The sequence below is a fragment of the Pyrgilauda ruficollis genome, unplaced genomic scaffold (genome assembly GCF_017590135.1).
Source record: "Pyrgilauda ruficollis isolate IOZ18807 unplaced genomic scaffold, ASM1759013v1 scaffold24, whole genome shotgun sequence".
NCBI classification, from domain to species: Eukaryota; Metazoa; Chordata; class Aves; order Passeriformes; family Passeridae; genus Pyrgilauda; species Pyrgilauda ruficollis.
This window is the reverse complement of record NW_024523648.1, coordinates 18575454-18590433: the sequence shown is the minus strand read 5'-3', so window position 1 is coordinate 18590433 and position 14980 is coordinate 18575454. Positions and strand designations below refer to the sequence as shown.

At 34.7% G+C, this 14980-nt stretch overlaps 1 protein-coding gene across 1 annotated transcript in view; it reads left to right on the top strand.

Moving 5' to 3' along the window:
• Nucleotides 1-14980, top strand: part of FMN2 (formin 2) — a 152665-nt gene that overhangs the window by 52161 nt on the left and 85524 nt on the right. Inside the window, exons 6-7 of the mRNA XM_041469982.1 lie at nt 137-281; nt 10605-10692. Coding sequence (XP_041325916.1) covers nt 137-281; nt 10605-10692 — 233 coding nt within the window. The remainder of the gene's footprint in view (nt 1-136; nt 282-10604; nt 10693-14980) is intronic.

The window sequence follows — 14980 nt, the reverse complement described above, 5'->3', positions numbered from 1 at the left end:
TAGTTTTTATCAAAATGCTGCTAATAGAATTTAGGCAACAACTTATAAATTGCTGCTATTTTATTTTTTTAATTCCTCCATTTATGACCTTATTTAGTTTGACATTGCCCTACATAGGTCTTTTGCTTAACTTTAGAGATTCTAGTGCTTCACTTGTGTGGGAAAAAATTGAAGAGCCTTCCATAGATTATCATGAGTTTGAAGAACTGTTTTCTAAAACAGCTGTTAAAGAGAGGAAGAAACCCATTTCGGACACCATTACAAAAACAAAGACCAAACAAGTGAGTACTCATTTAATATCAGATCTTTTCTAGGCTGTTTTTTACATAAAGACAGTTTTTTGCATGCAGCTGAGATGAATTATATCTGGTATGGAATTGTTACCATATATAAATACACACTATAGAAAAATAAGAGAAGGAGAGAATGTAGGATGTATTTCAAAGCTGTACATATTAAAGGCTGAAGATTTATTTTTTCATAAATTACTTTTCAAGTATGTATTTTCTTAAAAATATCGTTGCTTTATCCACTTTAACAAAAATAATACTAAAATAATTAGGTGCATATATGATGCTTTGAAATTGACTGCAGATGTGCAAGGAGTAGTATATATATTATTCTGATTAATTTTATACATTAAATAATGAGTTGCATATGAAGTACCATGACTTCAGAGAAGAATTATGCTTCAGAATCTAATTCCTAGTGTTATACCAATCAGAATGGTTTTAGGTTTGTGTTGTGTTTATGTATATAAAGAATATGAAGTTTATATAGACAATAAATGACAAGCACAGCTGGGAAAAATCCAACATTAATCAAACCAGTTTCTTGAGACAGAATGGTGGGCAATATAATAAAAATGGGAAGAATACTTTAAAATGTAGACGTTTAAACCCCAGAGTAAAAGAATTTAATCTGAATGTTTACATGACTATTTGGCTGTAATCTTCTTGGTGTCTGTGTAAAAATCAAAATTGTGGGGTATGCTAAGTAATTGTCAATTAAACTTTCAGGTCAGAGAGGGGGATGGTCTTATGTGGGTTCCTAAAAAGCCATTAAAGTTCTTGTTTTATCTTGGTTTTGTTCCTGTACTCAATTCAAATCTAGGTAGATCTTTCCATTATCTTTTGACGTGCAGCTTAGTGCTCTACAAGACTTTATTCCAACATGGGATACCAAGTGGTATTCTTTAAAATCTCTATTCACTAAACCTTATATCTGAATATGACCTATTAGGTCTCCACCTCTTAATTCTGGAGATCTTGCCCCCATAGACACATTTTGGTCAGGTGCTTTACTGTGCTGACAACTTGCAGCAGGCAATAGAACTGGTAATGAAGGTAGGATGATTATCCCAAAGTGTTGGATAAAACGGGTGGATGGATGGATGGAAGGAAGGAAGGAAGGAAAGAATAGTGCAAACACACCTACCACTGTGCTGCACTAGGTTGTACTAAGTAACGGAAGGAAATGTAAGATTCCATTGCTATCTTGCTGTCCTGCAGTAAATATCCAAAGTGCAAGACCTTTGCTTCTCTTTCTTCTTTCTAGAAAAAGCTGGTTTTTAATGGTTATTCTTAGCTTAATTACTATCATAATTGTTTAAGTAAAAAAAGGAGTGCAAAAGTGATGCTGTGTGTCCCTGAAAGTTTCGTAAGATTTGGTGATGAAAATCTCCCAACGGAGTGGAAATCATGGCGGTTTACTTCTGTAACATAAAAAGAGCTTAAAGACAGACAGTGATTATGAATAAACATTAGATGTGGATTCTAATACTAAATATTTATTTTTCTTGCAATGTCATAAATTTAGATCTGCTGTCAGTAACTTTAAAAAAAATGTAATGAAAGCTAAATTAAAATGACTGATTGTTCTTAACTTCTTTGAAAAGACCAAGTTTTTTCTGACAGAAATTTCCACACAAGTTTAAGGCAATCAAGTAGTTACTGTCACCCAGGACAAACATTCCTGTGAGCCACCTTAATTCACAGAAGATAATTCTGTTTCTCTTCCTCTGGTAATCAAACAAATGTACTGCTCTCAAAACCAGAAAGAAACTGTCTAATAGAGAAGTCTGGCTTGTCGAATTGTATCTGGGGAGGAAAGATTGACTAAACAGATAAACAGGCTTTCATTAGCACTATGGTTAGAGCTATCATTTATTGCAGATGTCAAGTTAAATACCCATGTGTGAGAATCCAATTAGGGCTTTTCAGAGTATTGCCATAACACAACTGAAATAGAACACCTTCACAAATATATTCCACGTACACAATCTCAGCAGTTTGGAATGCAGGACATTATTTTAGAATTCCCTTAATCTATAGTGCAGTAAACACTTGGATAATGAAGTCTATCCATGTTTAGGAGAAGAAACAGTTACTTGGGGAAAGCATGGCTGTAATTCCACAAGTATGGTTTTTACAGGGAGCACCAAATGCTGTTTAAGTGCTTACTGACTTACATGGCTTCTATGATAGTTACGGGTGTTGTAAAGATCTTACAAATGGTGTTTCTGTAGTGATTTTTACAGGGACATGTTATGCAAAGCAGATGTGTTTTGTCACCTGTTGAACTATGAAGAAGCACTGTACAGAACAGAATCAGGACTCTCACTCTGCCGCTTTCCCAAAAAGCTCTTGTCTGGCAATTGTTTTTGCTCCTTGGGTTGATGTGCAGGGTCTGCTGAGTGAATGTATTGCTTAGATGGATTGGATGTAAAGCACTGGCTACACTGGAAATAGTAGTAATGAAAAAACATACAGATAACTTTCAAATATATAAAGTATTTGGTACTCTGTATAAACATATGAATTTAATAAAACTGGTTTTATTGCAAGCTGAAATAAAAATGTATTTTTGCACATGTCAGGAGGGAGAATTCCAGCTAATCTGTAGAAAGATTTGATAGTTTTGGGATGTTTTAGTGGGTGAAAGATTAATGACTTTGAAGTACACTGCTGTTCTGCACACAGGGCTTTCATTGTCTAAGCCAGGGAGTGTATGCATGTTTGTTGTATATGTACATAGCAATGAACTATATAATTATTTCTGAATAGTGAGTACTTTTTAAGTGGCAAAATTATTCTTATTGCTCTGGGTTGATTGGGTTTTTTTTTTTTTTTTTTGTTAATGAATGAGTCAATTTCACCCTACCCAACTATTGGTTGTAATTTTTTTTTCTCAGCATGATCATCTGCAAGTAATACAATATAAATCTATAAAGCTTTAAAAAAATCAATACTACTCGTAGCATTGAATGAAGGCTTCACTAAAATCCATTCCAGAACATTAAAGAAAGAGAAAGAATGAAGTGTTATTATTTATTTGTGAATGCAGCTGATTTTATTCTTACCACCTCTTATTTGGTGCTATGGCACAAACTATGATTTATTTTGCTCTGTTAATGCATATATATCAAATTCTCAGCTGCTGTAAATGTGTGCAGGCTCACTTAACGGGAATGCCTACTAAATCTTCAAAGAAAGTCCTTTATAGGCTATATTGTAGGTGGGGCTGCCATTACTACCTATTAAAGTGGTCTGACTTTCATTAGAAGTCCCTGTTATAACGTTACCAAAATTTAGCTCTTTAGACTGCAAGTTTTGTTGGGCTGGGTTTTTCCCCCAGTTTGTGTCTCCTTCATTTTGCCAATGTTAAGAAAGGAAACAAGGTCTGCTTTTGCTTATGTCCACATAGTTTCCTAGACTTGAATTATGGAGAAATTTTACAACATGTATATTTTTAGCTGTATAAAGGGTGTCTTGAATTTTGACGCTCTACAGGTTATAGGATTGTTCCTGTTGCTTAGGAGGGACTTCAGGTATAATCCTGAAGATTTTTCTTTGACTTTTTACTGGTAGTTTGGAAAACAGGAGCCAAGAAGAGGGAGGCAAAGGAAGATTAAGAAAAGTAACTGGGGAAGGAGTGAGTAACTGGGGAGATCCGACAGTTGAAAATAGAGAGCATATTAGCTGTGAATTCTGTGTCACCTCTTATTCTGTGCAAAGCAATTTCACTCAGAAACTTTTTGTGAAACTGGGGTGTTTTTGATCTGGGCGATCCTTTAAACAAAATTGTCAATCTCATCAAACCTGTGATGTTTGATCCAGCAGAGGGTAAAACTCGCTCTTGTGTCTTGTTCAGATGTGCCATGTAGTTACAATAGAAGTTTGGATTATGTGGCTGGGCAGCCTTTTTCACAGAAGCCTTTCCATAGCTTGTGTCATCTGCATGAAATGAGCACAGTCCATAATGATTACTTATTAAATTAAGCTGTTACCTGTGTCAGAAATTGCTTTATAGAAGTTGTTGAAGCACTTATAACACAAGTAATTAGTAAAGGAGGAAGAAAATAGTCTTATGATTAAGGCTCATGAAAATGGTCTCATGATAATTCTCTTATTGATTCTCAATATTAAGAATATACTTGCATGGCAAACATTTGCCAGTGTATATTGAATGAGTTTGGTGGAAAAATGGTACATAATCAGAAAACCTTGGTATCAGTCAGCATAATAAGGATATAGAATGGACTGAGCTGACTTGCATAGGTTACTTCCTTCCCTAACTTTTGAACAGTTATTTCAAAATTTTACTGCTAGCCCTCTAACTGTACTTTTGGAAAATATTATTGAAGTAACTGCAGTGAACTATTCAATCACAGACCATGCGCTTATAATCTATCACGTAAATGAAAAAAATGTTAAAGATTTTCTCATGTGCAAAGTCCACTATGAAGCTTTTGACATTAATATTTTAAACACTGTTTCCACCCCAGAATATAAATAGTAGATTGCTGAAATTTCATTTGGTTTCAAAAGCCTTAGGTGCATAAATGATGTACCAATGAAACAGTTTAGATTATGATTTCAGGATATTTGAATTTGAAGTTGGACATAAAGAAGGACGAGAATACTTCTGGAAATAAAATGCCACTCCAGTCTTTAGAGTTAGAATGTGGTTCTTATTTTTCAGTAAGGGACATTTTACTATTGCTCAGCCTCCTGTTGAGGAACGCAATGCTTATCCAACTTAACTAATTTTTAACTGAATTTAAGCACTCTAAGTATTTTTCTCACCTAATGTCATCAATTGTGAATATTAACTGGGGTAACAATCTCTTAGTAAAGGATTACTCCTACAGTAATATTTTTATTATGTTAATTTCAAACAGTGCTATTTTAGTGCTAAAACTGCACAAAAGAGCATTAATTGTTTCTCATCCATATTGGTAAAAGCTTTGAGAAAATGTACAAAAAGTAAATATTATGTTTCATCGCTACCCTCAAGCATAAAGTTTCAGACATGGCTGCTTGACTTCGCCAATTTCCATAACATGTCAACAACTTACATGTAAAACTATATGAGAAAGAGAAAGATATAGATTATGAAATTCTTCAGTGGGTAAAGAAACTAGCTCGTTTCCAGAGGGGATTTTCCATTTTGGTTAGAATGGGAGACAGAGAGATGCTGAAAATTAGGCTTTGTTATTGATGTTTTGTGAGTTCAGCTAAATCATTACGTGCCATCAGCATGGTTAGACAACTGAGACCAGGTGTTGGTTTTGGGGGGTGAGGGGTATTTTGTAGATATTAAGGAAAATTTTTGATCTCCTATTACACCAAAGTGACCACACTACTTGAAATAGTCCCTGTTTCCACTCTCACAGTTGCCATTACTAGCCAGAATTTACTTCTGAATTTACCTTTAAAATAAGGCAAACAAAAGATGAACTAAAATGCACAACACACATAAAAATCCCCCACCTGTAAGAGTATATTATTCTGTTATACCTATAAGAAGGATATACATGGGAAAGATATGATGGGTCCACTTCTGTGATTGCCCATTTTACACTTGGAATACTTGAATCTGCAGAAAAGACTTGTTGTCATGTTGCCTGGTGAGAAGGTGACTGCATTACTGCCCTGATCCTGTCCCTTAACGTTTGATTTGGAACTTTATTGTTTCTGCCTCTTCCCTGCCACATGTATGAGTGATAGGTCTTGGTAAAGTGGGGTTTCCTAGGTGTGACTTTGTGTTATGTACAGCAGTTTTTCTTAACCAGTGAGAACTTTGGGATAATTTTTCTAAATGCTCAAAATCAGAAATAGAAAGCAAGAATCATTGAAAAATTCCATGCATTAACTAAATATTATTCTGGGGAAAAGGAATCATCATAATTTTTGCTTTGGGGTTCTTATCAAACATCTGTCTTGCATTACCTTTCACTATATATCTCTTTGACTGTTTTTGCTTGTGTTAAAGAATCAGGAACAAATTTGACGTGTAGTTTGTTAATGCTCAACAATGAGGACCACTCAAGAATTAGAAAGTTTGTCCTAGACTTCAGGCTGCAGATAATATCTCTAGCTTCCTTTTTATTTATTTTTTTTAAAATTTGTTTAAAACAGAGTTCCAGAATCCAGACTAAAAAGGAGCTGTGTATTGTGTCTGAGGCTTTAGATCTTGCAGAGATTGGATTTATCGAACTTTTGTTGTTCTGCCTTTAAATGGCGTCACTTGTCTGTAGCCTGTAGGCCTAGACTATGCAGCTGATTTATTTTATTGTTTTACTTTTAAATGTGGGAATTGCTTTAGGCATTTATGCTAATATTCATATTTTCTGAATTAGTGTTGTATTGTTACATCCATTCTATTGGAGGAAACTCTAGTATTCATGCAATTGACTGAAATGGGAATGAACAGCATAATAGAGATTAGTATAAAAGTTGACATAAACCCTACATTTTAAATAAAACCAGGGAAAGTTGGTAGCTGCTATGTGAAACTGCTTTATCTATTGCTGTTCTGCACCCATTCACCTGACAGTCATGCTCTTTGTCACCCTTTTGATATCATCATCGTTCAGAATTTTGGCAGCAAAGATAACTTATTCTTCATGTGGACAGTGGTTTTTTTTTGTTTGTTTTGTTTTGCTTCTAATCACTGTCAAGATGTGGCACTCAGCAACTAATTATCTCACTTTCAGAAAAAGCAGCTTCTTTTTCCTGCTGACTTTTATGCCAGGACTTCAAAGGATCTAGTAGGTCTCTAAGTCTGGTCCTGCGCCCTGGACAGGAATCATGTTCTAGCCTGCATGACAGCATACTTAATTTATTTGCTTATTTTTTCCCTAGTGTTGATCCTCTTGTTGTATTTGTAAGCCTGATCTTAGTAACTCTGAGCTCTAGAATTCTGATGGAAGATAGAAACTCTGATTTCACAATTTGAAGAAAATATAATAGCACATGGGTGAAGAATTAGATGTGGGATAGTCCCAAGATCAGACTCCAACCCATAAGCTATTTTATTCTTGATTTTCTTCTTTTGTTTTGTTTTACTCCTTAATAACACAGTATCCTATGTTAGTATCCATCAATTCCATTTCTACTCCATTTTTGCAGAATGTGAGGGACAGCAAACGTACTAGCTTACTTCTGATGAGCTCTTGCCATTTTGTGTGACTATTGTTTCCTGACAGCACTTTTGAGATTAGTTTGCATTTGATTTTTAATTCACTTTATTTGTCGGCTTTGGGATAGTTTTCTAGTTCAAAATAGAGGCAACAAAGGACTCCCACTATATGCTGGCACCAGCAAGTTAGTTATACTATTAATACAAGATATTTTGGAGTTAAGTGATAACAATAGGAACTGAAAGCAACAGTTCCCCCAACATCTTCATTACCAAATTCAGTCTTTTCAATGTTTTTGGAATACACAACTTTAGGGGAAGTTTTTGAACTTTTTTCATGTAACATACTATATTGTTGCCTTTCCTGCAAGTATGTTTTGGTAGCAACATCAGTTGAAGAAATTCTGTTAATTTGAAATTTTGTACACACTATTTTTTTTTTTTTTTTTTGATAGAATGGAAAATACTTGTTTGGTTCTATTACAAATTGGAACTTAATTGATAAAAAGATTTGATCTATACCTTGCTACCCAAGATCTACTTTATTTTGTAATCCTTTTGTAGCTGCAAAAAAATAAATCAATAACAGCTTCTCTTTACAAGAAGAAAATCTCATATTGACACAGCTTTAACTCAGTTCCAGGCTTGAATTAAATTTTGTTCCATTAAAAAATACTTAGACTGATTATAGCCTATTAGAAGACTACTGCAGGTTATCCTAATTGTATTTTTCTGAATTACATTAGTTTTACATTTGAATTCCAAAGAAATCTGACCATCGTATCCTAGTTTTAAATTCCAAATAGTATATTAAATGGATTAAAAAGTTACACAGGAATTTCTTGGTAATTTTTGATAGGTGATGTGAGTAGCCATGCCTTGAATTTAGATCTTTAACCTTGTGAACATCAGTTATGATATACTTGTTTTCCAATGTTAAAATTTTCTGTTAATGAGCAGTATTTTTGCTGTTGAGACATCCCACCCCAAAAGGGAAAGGAACACACAAGTTTGCAGATGCTCATGGTGAAAAAGGAATGACAAAAGTCAAAAGGTCTGTAGAAGCTTACAGAGTTTTATTACCAAATTATACACTAGTCACGGAAATTGATATGCTATTCCCTTATATTCCAGTATAAGCACACAGTGGTGGGCTTTGAATAAAGAGGTAGAGTGAGTGAGACAAACTAGAGAGAGGGAGGGAGAAAGATCACCCGTCCTTGCCCCAGTGTCGATCCAACTAATGGGATGTCCAGAGTCCTGGAGCATGTATACCTGAGCTTCATGGGGGTACTTACTATAGATAAGATTTCCCTGCCCTGGAGATAAGTTTCTTGCTTTCTATGCAAACCAGTTATCCTGCACAGTTCATTCCTCTAGACCTTTCTGGAATTGGGTTGGAGGGCTTTGGGGGTTCTCTGGTGTCTTGATCCCCCTCTACTGGGTTGGCTTTTGGTCAGCAATCCTTTTTCCTGACCTCATTCCTGCACGTGCACTGTACCATGCTGTGCTTATCTCCAGGAGCTAGAACAAGGATTTCTGTCCCACAAAAAATTGCTGCCCTGCCCCTGTAAGGCCCCCTTCTTCAGCCACATCCTGTTACTTCTCACAGCATGTTATTACCAAGGGTCCTCGGTTGGCAGCACAGTGATCTGGCTGTTCATGTTTGAGACACAGACATTAGTCCCTTATCTTCAGGGCTTCTACAGCTGTATTTTCACTCCACTGCAGCTAGTTTGGCATCTGTGAGAAAAGTGGGATAAAATATCTTTATAATCAATGGTTATGAAGATTTAAGAAGGGAAAAAATAAAATTAAACAGTTGGCCAGCCAACCACATCCTCAGAAAACCTACACTGTAAGTACAGTGAGTTTCTCAAGTTTCCTTTCCGAAGTAGTTCCAATGGCAGAGTTCAGGGTCAGGTTTTTCCTTCGCTTCTGCTGTTCAAACGTCAGTGTACAGACCTGTATCTGAAAATATCAGTGAATCAAATTTGGCAATGAATCAGTGAATCACAGGGCAAACATCTTCTGAGTACATTTTTGAGCTTTTAAGATGTGAATTGGATCATTAAATTCTTTACTCTGGCTAACGTAATTCTACTTTTTCTAATCTCCTTTCTGCTAATTAATTTTTAAATAGTTTTGCCAGTGTGGCCTGTAGATGATACAGCCTCCTGGTGCTACAACAGTAGCACTGCAACTTTAAGAATATGTATATGCTTCCTGACATGAACTAACAGTTTTAATTATCTGTCTTTTTTTCCTCCAAGTGACTCACAAAGGTTTTCATCAGTGTGATTAGTACAGTGTAAAACTCAGCAACCTATGTAGAGTAAATATTAACCTCTTTCTTCTATGCAATGTTTGAATCCTGGCATTGAAAATTATTTTATCTAGAATTATGTCATTTTACAGATACAGAGAGTCCTTTTCTGGCATTACTTGTTTCTCCTAACAATGATATGAAATTTACATCAAGTTTAATTCAAACAACTTAGAGTCCTTTGTAACATAGTCTGTGAATTACATGCTGCTCTTATGCTTGCAAAACCAACACGTATGAAAGTCTAAATTATTTAGTCACTGATTTTAACCCCCTAAAGCAAGACACTTTGATGGCTTCATTTTGGTTTTTTATTTTTTTCTATTTTGAAAATGAAAAAGCTTTATGACCTTTTATAATCCTTAAAGTGATCAAAGAAAACCCCAACGTGTACGTGGTTATTTTCATTTTAAAATAAAATTCATATTGGCGCCTGCTACGTCAAACATTCAAATAAAATACAAATTCTCACAGTTTTAACTTACATCAAAGATGGAAATCATTGTGTGGTTTTGGAAACCAAAGCAATTCCAAGATAGACACAGTTGGAATTTTTTTTATTTGACAGTGTGTTTCATACGCTTGGTAACATCAGTGTGAAGTAGAGTGTATTTTCTAATTAAGAAGGAAGACTAGGGGAACCTTTTGGAATTAAATTCAACTAGGTGATAAAGTTACATACACTCGTAATGGGTTTATACAGCAGAAGCAAACTTTAAGAATAATAAATTTGCTCATTTTTGGATATGTATATGGACTACAAAGAACTATTATTTGAAAATGTTGTTAGTAATGTAAAATATCTTGTATATTATCCTGCATAATATAATAATACTTGCATTTCTTTTGGCAGGTTGTCAAGTTGTTAAGTAACAAAAGATCTCAAGCTGTTGGAATATTAATGTCTAGTCTTCATTTAGACATGAAGGACATTCAGCATGGTAAGTGAAATAACTATTGATTATTCTCAGAACACATAATTAATTATCTGGAAATGCTAAATATTTACATCTTTGTATATATAAAATAAATTAGTATGAGGCCTTTTTTACACTATTTTTTTCTGAAAATAGCTTGCTCTGGCACTTATATTCCCCTTTCAGCATCAGCTGTATAAGTGGTATATAATATAGACACTTTGATTTTTGGTCTTTTTGAGGAAGAATGAATGTGTTGTTTATTTTAATTCAGATAACCTTGGGACATATCCAGAAAAGTTAATTATAGTGTTTAATTTATTTGTTTTATAAAATAGTTCCTATATTTGGGTTAGCACAAACTGTGGCGTTCTTTCATCTTCAACAGCATTTTTTACAAAGCGAGATTTTCTAGGGGAGTGTAATACTTTTCACATTTATGATAAGAGACAGTAGTGCAAAAAGGTGAAAAGTGGAATTGCATTTATATTCAGAGCATCCCTTATGTTTCCCAAAGGCTTTGGATAGATTTGAAGCAGATTGAATTATCCTGTGAAGTGCCAGCCTATCTATTAAATAAATGTGGTTTCAAGTATAACACAGACTTCATAAATCATAAAAACATCTTGTGAACTTTCTAGGCTACATATTTACGGCCATGCATTCAGTTTACTATGATTTGCTTATTTTGCGAAATTATTCATAAATAGAACAAATTTGAGAGCACTCTGTCAGCTAGTGAGTAACTTGTAATCACAGTTTTAAGGTTTTATTAAACTGTTTTGATGGTTACTAGACTTCCTCAAGCTGAAGCACTTAAGATGGTAGTCATAGAGCAAGGCGCCAGTGCTGGCGCCAAGAAGTACTTGGTATTTCCAAAGCTGGCAGATGTAGTTCAGTTAAGTCATAGAGCAAAATCTGAAAACAATGATATGGTCCTTTCCTTCAGTCAAATATTCAACTTGGTTTCAGTTAATAATGAGAACCTTATGAAAAAAGGAGTCCGCCTAACATCTGTGTCTGTGGTAAAGCCAACACAAGTTCATTGAAAATTTGCTTGCTTAACATGCAACACTAACAATAACATGGCATGAATGTCAGTAGTTGAAGGGGTCAAACAATATTATTCTTAACCTTTATCCTATTACGATATTAAGCACACATGATCATCTAAGAACTGTGTGCAGATTTTGTATATTCCTCTTTCAATAGCTGTTTTCTAAAACCAGGTCTTTGCAAAAGGGAATTTAATAGTTCTTTTATTCTCTTGCTGTGCAGAAGTGATTAAACAAACACAAGAAAACTTTTTTATGGTGGGGGAATTTGTGAAATGGTTGGTGCTAGAAGTCCTTTATTTTTTTATTTTTCCTTTTTTTTAAGAACATAAAATAGGCATGGAGAAACTGTGGTGATGAGCAGGAAATATTTGCATGGTGGGGGCAAGGAAAATAGAGATATTGCCCAGAAGTATTTCTGGCATGAGTCACTCCATGAAGAGGTCTCTGAGTGATCTAACCATAGAGCCCATGTAGAAATTATAGAATCAAAACCCCAAGTATGCAGCTTTACCTTTACGTATGCAATACTGTTAATTCTTTACTAAAAATAAAGGTTTTACATATTTTTGAGTGGTATAACATCTAGGATTTTCTGCTGCAATTTGAACATACTAACAAAAATATATTAACAAAAATTCAAATAATGATTGAGTGCCTGCACTAACAAAAATAGTCAGTTGATGTATTTGCATCTTTAATATTTAAGCTGTATGACAATGTTTACAGTAAAAAATGTGATCAGTGTTTTTTATCCCCTAGCCCAGGGGTAGGCCTCTTAGTAGTGGTCTTGAGGTTTTTCCATGTTTGATGTACACTGACATATAAATTTACACATGTCTCAGTACATTACAAGCAATTGTTTTTCATAAATAAGGAATGCAGTCAAATTAAACTTTCCCCCACCCTCCTCCTGACAATTTCTAGTACCAGGTAACTTATAGCTTTCTTGTAAATATTTCCTATATCAAACATAAAGCATATTTTTAGGATGCAGTGTTTATGGAAATCACAAAAAAGTTTTTGTTTTTGGTTTTTTTTACTGGCCTCAGAAAGGCACCCAGAAGGAGAGAAAAACTTTCAGTGCTGAGTGTGTTTCTTGTTTTGCATGCTACTTACTGTGTTGTATTTTTCTGGTGCCTTTGAAAAATTTTGAAGGTCTACATGAACAGAAAGAAAAACAATTATGCTGGGTAATAAACCACCTAATAAATTTAGGATTTTAAGTTTTAAATCAGATTGTCTTTAGATAAAGACTTTAAAATAGCTTGAGACCTGGTGAAATGTTGTATTTCATGTCTTAAATTTTTGTTCTTTGGTTGATGTTTTTGGTGTAGTTTTATTTGCTTTTTAAGATACAAAATATAGATGACATATTGTCTGCAAGAATATGGTCTGCATATCTGATCAGATGTGACATTTAATAGAAGATAGTATATTGCAATACATCTTAAATAGTTTTCTTTTATTATATGGTTGTTAAGTGTCTGCTTGCAGAATTGCATTTGTCTGCTTCCAGCTTTGGAAATAGGTTTAGTAAGACACATGCCCAGAACCTGTCTGCTTTTAAAATATTTTTACAGTGTGGATGCATTAGTTGTAATAATCAGAGCACATTTATTCTGTACTCTAGTGTGTCTTTTTAGCAGTGCTTCAAAGTTTGCTTGGTTAATTTTTGTTGTGGGGATTTTTTTTAGTAGATTCTAATTCCTAACAGAACTCCATCTATTTTATGCAGGCAAGGCTAGAACTGTAAGAAATTTTGGTCTCTTTAGCTGCAGTGCCCTTTCTCTGTTATTAGTACAAAAATGAGTACTACTCGTGGTTTCTCTGATTTCACGCAAGGTCTTACTGATGCCTGGGGTTTTTTGCAATCATCTATCAACTATGCAAAACACTTTATCCAGGCATTTTGCTTGCTTTTGTATTTTCACTACACCACAAATATCCTTTATCCAGCATTATGTTCCCACTGGAAATATTGCTGTATTTGGCTGCATGATATGGCACTTGAGAAATGCCAAACAAGCACTTCTTACCTCTTTTTCCTTTATAGTTCAGATTTTCTTCCTAGAGAAAAGACTTGGGGTTTAACGTTAACATTTTGGGGAGGGGAGGAGCATTTCTTAACATTTCAGAGATGCAAAGTGTTCGCAGATTAGGGCACAAGATTCTGGTCTAACTGTATAGAGTAACCTATGATGAACACACTATACATTAAAATATAATTACACGTTAAGCCTGTGCCTGCATTTAGGGACCGTGTCTTGTAAATAAGGTATCTTTGTTCAAGCTGTCTGTCAGCACTTGAAATATAGCAACTGTTTGACGTTGCAGCCATGGTGCAGATAAAAAGTTTGTCAGTGCCTTCCCCAGTCCCCTTACTTATAAAGAAACAGTCTATCTTCCTCTGTGTTTATAACTAGTAATAAGTGCAGTAAGAACAGTAAAAAGTTCTGTATGTGTATAAAAATAGAAGGAAAGAATTAAACTGAAGATGTCAGCCAGGAAAAAAGGCAATTTTGGTATTTTGTGCACCTAAATATTAAATTTATTACACAGTGAAATTTTAATCTAGTATTTATTACATGTATGGAAATTATTCCTTGGCACATGAAAATTGTCTTAGTTCTAAGCATGCCTTGTAAATGTTGAAAGCAAAAGCTTCTCAAAAATGGCATACGCAGTTCTTTGTCTTTTGAAGTTGTCTGTTATCTTTTCCAATTGATTAAGTTTCTCTCAACAAGGTTTGTCACTCCAGGGACTGTGTTGCTACAATACTCTTAACTATTTTTCTGTAAAAGTTTACGTAGCACCTCGTGGTTGCCCTGGCTCTTTTGGAAGTAGTTTGAAGATTTATGCCTCTGAATTCTGGATGACTTTTCATTTTCTTCATTTAATAAGTCATTTTTTCCCCTCTCTCTGAGACAGTGGTAGTCTGCAGAATTTGATGGAACTACCTGTCCCACTCTGATATCTGCAGGGGGGAAAAGAAAGGGAAGGCCAAGACACTGCCTATTACAGGTCTCAAAAAAGAATGAATTAGGAAAAATAATTACAGAAAGGGCAGGAAGATTCACCTAACAGCTGGTAAAAACCAACCCTGGACTTGAGCTTATTTTACTGGAAGATGTATCTGCAGCAGAGTTTGTTCTGCTAACAGCAGTACAACTTTGAACAACAAACATATCTTCTGCCCTGAATTCAAGACAGATGTGCAGGAAGTGAACATACTTTAAATGTTAGGAAGAAAAATA